Source organism: Lipotes vexillifer, unplaced genomic scaffold (genome assembly GCF_000442215.2).
Source record: "Lipotes vexillifer unplaced genomic scaffold, Lipotes_vexillifer_v1.1 scaffold132, whole genome shotgun sequence".
Lineage (NCBI taxonomy): Eukaryota > Metazoa > Chordata > Mammalia > Artiodactyla > Lipotidae > Lipotes > Lipotes vexillifer.
Window position 1 is genome coordinate 1,065,172 of NW_006782535.1, and position 7,152 is coordinate 1,072,323.

General features: G+C 57.3%; 1 protein-coding gene across 1 annotated transcript in view; it reads right to left on the minus strand.

The window, feature by feature from the left end:
* The window catches only part of COL4A2 (collagen type IV alpha 2 chain), a 125,255-nt gene that overhangs the window by 4,531 nt on the left and 113,572 nt on the right, over nucleotides 1–7,152 (minus strand). Inside the window, exons 36-43 of the mRNA XM_007455325.1 lie at nucleotides 6,899–7,006; nucleotides 6,112–6,183; nucleotides 4,472–4,597; nucleotides 2,512–2,628; nucleotides 1,829–1,990; nucleotides 1,616–1,714; nucleotides 1,227–1,373; nucleotides 964–1,080 (exon numbers count right to left, since the gene is read on the minus strand). Coding sequence (XP_007455387.1) covers nucleotides 964–1,080; nucleotides 1,227–1,373; nucleotides 1,616–1,714; nucleotides 1,829–1,990; nucleotides 2,512–2,628; nucleotides 4,472–4,597; nucleotides 6,112–6,183; nucleotides 6,899–7,006 — 948 coding nt within the window. The remainder of the gene's footprint in view (nucleotides 1–963; nucleotides 1,081–1,226; nucleotides 1,374–1,615; nucleotides 1,715–1,828; nucleotides 1,991–2,511; nucleotides 2,629–4,471; nucleotides 4,598–6,111; nucleotides 6,184–6,898; nucleotides 7,007–7,152) is intronic.

The window sequence follows — 7,152 nt, forward strand, 5'->3', positions numbered from 1 at the left end:
CGTCACGGAAGCACCGTGTCCAGCCCCGCCCACCTCCTCTACCCCAGGCGGCACGTCACCTGCTGATGCTTCGGGGAGCGGCCATTCCCAAGGTTGGAAGCCCACCTCCCCAGATGTCCACCCGGGGGCGCGATTCTGGCCCTGACGCTGCAGGACGGCTGATCTGCCCCCAGTAGGACACCCCTTCAGACCTCTGGAATCAGCCGTCCTGGGTGACCCTGCCTTTCTGAGGACGTGCCCTCCACCCTGCACTGTCTCGGCCCCTGGCCTGGATGCGCCGCCCCCTGCCCCGCCATGTGTGTCTCGGGTTGCATCCCCCCGCATTTTACACTCTCCTGGCCGTGGGTCGCGGTGTGCTTCCTGCGATCTGGGCGCTGACCATGCAGCCCGCCTTTACTGTCAGCACGGTGCTCACACCACGGGCTCAAACCGAGCGCAGGTGGATTACACCAACTCTCAAGACTTTTTTTTTTTTTTTTTTTTTCATGAATTGCTATTATTTCTGGCCTATCCCATCCTGCACACGTGCAAATAATTTTAAGAAGTCGATGCTATAAGCCTTCACAGCGGCTCCTGTAATGTAATCGGTGACTTTCAGCTCATAGTTTCCGGCCTTCAAGAGCTTTAGGAATCTTGTCTCTCGAAATATGTCAGCTGCTTCCTTCTCTGAGGCACCTGCAGATGTCTCAGAGGAAGGAAGGAGGCCGGCCTGTCCTGGGGACTCTGTGCCAGGTGTTCTGCCAGGTGCAGGGGACACCGGGTGGGCGCAGGTATACGGGCCTTGCCCAGGACCCAGGCTACAGCGGGGGCCCCAGGCTCTGGGCTAGGGGGTGCAGCCCCTCATCCCTGCTCATCTCGGGGCTCATCTGACCCCTCCCCGTACACCACAGTCCATTTATCAGATTCACAGTGGGACCTGGAGGAAGCTCCCTGCCCTCTGCCCTCTCTGTCACCATCACTCACCTTCATAGCCAACGGGCCCCTGCAGCCCCACGGGCCCCTGGTCTCCTCGGAACCCGGGAACAGCTGACACGCCGCCTCTTCCCTGGGGCCCTGCCTTCCCTGGAGTCCCGCGGAAACCTGCACAGCCACCGAGACACGCGTGAGTGCCCCGGGAAGAATGCGATGCTCCATCACTGGTGCTCAGCCAGTGCTTTCCAGCAGGAGAACAAAAGTGAAAGCAAAGCAAACAGGAAACGAGGGGTGGCCCCACAGTGTGCTCCTACCTGGTTCTCCTGGGCGGCCCTGGGGTCCCATCTCCCCCTGAGGCCCCGGAGGGCCTCTCCTTCCCTGCGGACCCACCGGCCCCCGCTGGATGGCAATCCTCTGGGGGATTCCTGCAATCCCCGGGGCGCCCACAGCACCCGGGGCACCTGGAAAGGGAAAAGAAAGGCCAGAGGATGCATGAGGACCACTTTGCTCTCTTGCTCTGGTCTCTATTCCATTTTTGACCCATGGAACCAATTCCGGAGCTTCCTTTGAGCTACCGTGTTCTCTAGAGGTGGGGTGGGTGATAACCCACCTGCAAATCGCTCAGAGCCCTTCCAACAACCCGTCACCACCACGTCCCTGTGACAGAATGACCTCAGAGGCGTCCCCTCTGAGACTCACTTACCTGGGAGTCCTCGATCTCCTTTGGGTCCCTTGGGGCCTCGGTCTCCCACACTCCCGGCGGCACCTGTGTTGCCCATGAATCCTTGCTCCCCTCTGGGCCCTTCCGGACAAGCAGGACGTTGAGGACACGTGGGGCTGGGCGGGGGCTCTGGCCATCTCTGACCAGCGCCGCCAGCCTTCCCGAGAGGAGCCCCCCATGGGCACCGACCCTTACCTTTTTCTCCCAGGAGCCCGAACACGCCAGGCCGGCCCTGGGGCCCGGAGTCCCCGACCCATCCTTTGGTCCCTGGGTTTCCGGGGGCTCCTGGACTCCCCTCATCTCCTTTGATTCCAGGAAGAGCCACGGGCCCAGGTGGCCCCGGGGGACCTCGATAACCTGTTGGCATCAGTCCCAAGAAAGGCGAGTGTACACAGCAGGAAGGCACAGTCACGGCCGGGAGGCCGGATGCAAAGTCACCCATTCAGGGGACCGGCTTTGGCAAGTTTGTAACACCGGGCAACTTTGCTTTTTATTGTGGTAAAATATACGTAACATAAACGTTAACATTTTAACCATTTTTAAGTGAGTTCAGTGGCATGAGGTGCATTCACGCTGCTGTGCAGCCATCACCACCATCCTCTGAATTTGTTCATCTTCCTGGCAGAAGCTCTGTCCCCATTAAACACTAACTGCCCCTCCCCCAGCTCCTGGCCCCCACTACCTACTTTCTGTCTCTATGAATGTGGTCACTTAGGGAGCTCCTATCAGACAGTATGTGTCCTTTTCTGTCTGGCTTATTTCACTCAGCATCATGCCCTCAAAGGGACGACGAAAGCGTTCTATCCCTCAAGCAATCAGGTCGTGGCCAGCTCCTGTCCCCAGAGATTCCAATGTATCCCAGTGTGAGCCCTGCTTACCTTCCAGGCCAAATATCCCAGGCGCACCTACGTCACCTGGTAACCCAGAGATGTTGGAAGGGGGGGTGATGCCTGGAAACCCCTGAAGTCCTGGGCTCCCAACCGGGCCTCGTTCCCCTTAGGAGGGAAATAGAAGTTGGTTAGTACCAGCACCCAGCTTTTCATCTTGTTTCCTCCCTGTGCCCTCACCTGTCCAGGAGCAGGGCCAACAAGGAGAGGCAGTGATGGAAGGTGCCCAGCGCAGGCTCTCAGGGCGGGTCTGGGGAGACAGGGGCTGCACTGCCTATCCCCACTCCCACCAGCCCCTTCTCGCTGCCTAGAGGGTCCTGTGGACCTGCCTCTGCTGGGATACTGTCCTCACCGGCATGCTACCTGCTCAAGGGACACCTGTGGGTGACACCTGGCCCTACCCTGAGCGGAGGGCATCACTGACAGGGCGGCCCTGTTAGCCCAGACAGCACCCATCGTGGGAAGGCTCAGGATGGCCGGTGCTGGTATTTCAGTCCTCCCCGTGCCGTCCTTCAGGATCCTGGATCCCGATGGATGTCCAGCGTCCTGGGCAGAGTCCGTCCTCACTGCCCAGATTCTGTACTTGCTATCCTGCTTCCCCACCTGAGATTTACTGGTGACCCCCAGTCAATACCCGCAGCGCTCTTGGACAAGCGGGAGGGAGAGAGGGAGTCCCAGCTCAGAGTGTCAACAAGGATCCTCCTACTGTCTATTTCGTGCCACGTTTTCTGTACTTCTGTGCTTTTTGTGGGTGATTTCACTGTTTAGAGTGGCCCCCAAGTGTCATGCTGAAGTGCTGTCCAGAGTTTCAGGAAGGCTGGGATGTGCTTCACAGAGAAAACTGTGTTACACGCGCTTCCCTCAGGCCTCAGCTACAGTGCTGGTGGTCCTGTGCTGGTGGCCTGAGCCTGGGTCCTCGGCCCTGGGTGGGCTGTGCTGGTGGCCTGAGCCTGGGTCCTCGGCCCTGGGTGGGCTGTGCTGGTGGCCTGAGGCTGGGTCCTCGGCCCTGGGTGGAGCTGTGTGAACCCCACGCAGCCCCTCAGGACTCACAAAGGCTCCAGCTGGCCGGCCTTCCTCCTCCTCCTCCTGCCTTCAGATCAATGCTGTGGGGCTGGGATATCAGGGAATTCTGGACTTTCCACTTAATGAAAGGGGAGAGGAAGGTGACAGACCCTGGAGAATCAGGTGATGCGGTCCCTGGGCCTTGAGATACCCGCCTCCCATAGGAGATCAGGGTCTCTGGCCTCCTCAGGGCCTGGCTTCTCCTTTGGGTGTCGATGGGTCTAGCTTTGGGGGTAATTCTGACCAGAGCACGGGCGCTCAGGCCCTGAACTTGGAAGCCCAGGTGTGACGGGCCTGTCTGGTCCAGCACCCCTGCCGGCTGCCCAGACGGCACCCGTGGACAGCATGCTGGGCTGAGCTGGGGGTGGGTGCGGGCCCCGGCCATCAGGAGACAAGCGCTGGGCCGAAAGCACCTGCTGGGGCGCTTCCCTCTCACTTTAGGTCGAGCCTGGTTTGCTGGTAGATGGGCAGGGGTTGGGGCTGGGGCTCACACTCAGCGGCTGAGACCACCTGGCTGCTCCCACCACGGCCCAGGCCTGGCGCGCAGGCACAGCTCAGAGGCTGTGGTGCGTTCATCCACTCATCTATCCAACACTCCTGTGCACGTGTCACAGCCAGGGCCCTGTGGCGGGTGCACACGTAACCCTGGGGGCACCGAGGGGATGGAGTGTGATCTTATCCGTCCTACAAGGGAGTGTGGTCAATAGCTAACCCCAGTGGAGTAAGATTATGATGGAGTATAAACGATGGAACACTAGTGGGAGGTTTGCAACAAGAAATTCTCCCTAGAGGAGCCGGCACCTGCCCTGCCCCCGGCCTCTCATCTCTCAGACTCACGGACACTGTGGTTCTGTGGGTGCAGATGGTGATACTGGGGTGTTGGCCTCACCTGGGACTCCACGCTCCCCTTTCTGTCCTGGGGCTCCTGCAGGGCCTGGAAGGGTGTTGGCTTCTCCTGGGTCACCCCTGGCCCCGGCAGGACCTGGTAAGCCAGCGTCCCCGTGGATGTCCGCACCTGTGGCCGGGTTGACAAGCAGATGTCAGTGTCTTCAACTGGGCAGAGTCCATTTTCATGAGTGGAGGGATAGTAACGCTCTCAGTGAGACCCAGAAACAGAGAACCGAATGGCAGCCGTGGAGATTTCAGCTTCCTAGGTGGCCTTGGTGCCCCAGACCCTGCCACTTGGAAGGAATCCTGGGGATTGTAACTGAACCCCTTTGCTTTATAGGGGAGACCACCGAGGACCCCCGGAAAAATCCCAGATTCCACGACGCAGATGGTCCTGCAGCTGAGACCTGCCGAGGGCCCCGGGCTCCTGGTGCTAAGCCTGAGTTAGGTTGAAAAGGGAAATGCTATTTAAAACCTTCCCTGTTCCCACATCAGGGGCTCAAAGTAGTTGGTGTCAGAGTGACATAGCTTGACCATCTAAACTCGAATTGAAATGTTAATTGAAGCATGAGTGTGTCAATTTATATATGATTCCACACATCCAAATTTACCTGTAGACAGATGAACGTTTGATTACGTAAAACATCTATAAAGAGAGTATTCTAAAAGCAGTGGGAGAACTATGGGTATTTTTTTTTCTTTTGCTTAAGTGTATTTTTTTAAGCTTTTCTCTACTCAGCATGAACTTCTATAATCTGAAGACAATAAAAATTGTCCTTAAAAACATATATTAATAATATGCCCTACAAATATTGTTAGTCCAATTAATACCTTTTAAAAATTAAATGCAAAGACAGGGCATTAAGATTTAAGATGAAAGGAACTAAATTTAAACTAAAGAAATTTCAGGAAAGTCACTGAGAGTTTTGCACATGTGATGGCAGCTTCCCAGAGGGGGACAAGGGTAAAAAGGAAGCTTTCTGCACAAAGGGGATCTCATCCCCCGTGAGGAATAGATGGACACGCAGATGGTATTCTGAGATCCCAGAAGGGGCTAATCATGCAAACCTCATTCTGTCATTGGCTTTTGGAAAGGATGGGCTTTGTATCTCCTTCAGGAAAAAAAAAAGGGTCACAATAACTTCCAAGAGCAGCTTCTCACAATTTCTTAAAGGTCTCACTTTCTTCTCCTTACGGAATACCCCGCCCCACATGCCACTGCTGTGAAGGGAACTGTCTTTTCTAAACCCATCTGTCAGAGCCCTAACCCGCCATGTGACAGGGTCTGGAGGGGGCCTTTGGGGTGAAAGGGCCCCTGATAGGATGGGCGTCCTTATAAGAGGAGATACCAGAGAGCTCTCTCTCCCCCACCGCGTGCGGGCACAGCGAGAAGCCGGGAAGGGGGTCCTCACCCGGACTCTGCCGCAACGGCACCCGCCCCAAGCTTCCCGCCTCCAGACCTGGGAGGAGTAACTAACTGCCTGTCGGGCCCCCGGTCTGCAGCGTTTTGGGGGGAGGAGCCAGATGGGACTGAGTCCCCGTGGCCTCAGGGACGGAGCCCGCCCTGCTCCCTGAGCTCCCCGACCCCCGTGCAAGTCCCTGATGGCCCACCCAGTCCCTTGCCCCACTGCCATCTGGTACCTGGGGATCCTGGGAAGCCTTTGGTGCCTGGCAAGCCGTGTAATCCGCCGATGCCGCGGAGGCCGGGCAGACCTGTGGAGGACCCTCGTGGTTATTCCATGGCGGAGCAGAGGGAGACCCTTAACATAATCAGATGCTTTTTTCTGCTGTGATACGGTCGCCCATCCAGTGTGTTCGAAAGCTGGGCAAACCGGAAGTACAGCAAATACTGTGACATGTAAATCAGTCACTTCTGTGTCACCCAGGAGAACCATTAACCTAAAAATTGTTTTCATGGAAACTTTTTACAGACTCGTTGCAGCCAGAAGGGGACTGGGCAGTGCTGTGTGTTTCTTTTCCTGATCCGTGAGTCACTGTACGTATAAAAATGGTGCTTGGAACCAACAGCCTGGTATAATTTCCATTCCTTCCGGATTTCCGAGGATCAGCTTTCCTAAAGTGGGACTTGGGAAGCAGGCGACAATTCTTCCTGTGATGCGGGCAGTGAATGTGGAGTCAGGGTGCACCCCCCTGAACTCTGGACAGGAGAGTGTCCAAGGGCCTGTTCTCTGACCCAGGCCTGTCAAGGCTGGGCTGAGTAACTCCCCAAGCCCCCCAAGGGCTGCACCAGACCTCGCTCAGTGGGGACCCTTGCATCTGTCCCTCTGTCCCGCCTCTGCACCGCCCAGGTGCTGACTGAGAGTCACCCTGAGGTCTCCCGGCAGGTTTCTGTTCATCATTCTGGGGAGTAAACGCCTCTTTGCAGGTTGCCATTGCTTCGTGTCTGCAGAGAGGGGAGGGGTCTTACCTGGTAGGCCTGGGCTCCCCGGCCAGCCGTAGTCTCCTTTGGTGCCGGGCACTCCCGCCCGTCCCGGCTCTCCCTGAGGCCCCTGCAGCCCTGTCAGTCCTGGAAAGCCTGGGGGACAGACGTATCCTTCAGGGGGACACAGGAACCCCGAGGCCTCGTAGCCTCCAGCTCGGGTCCTGCCTCGGGTAGGGACTTTGCGGGAAAGAACCAGCTTCCCTTCCACGTGGCCTTGGACCCCACGTTCAAGTTCAGCA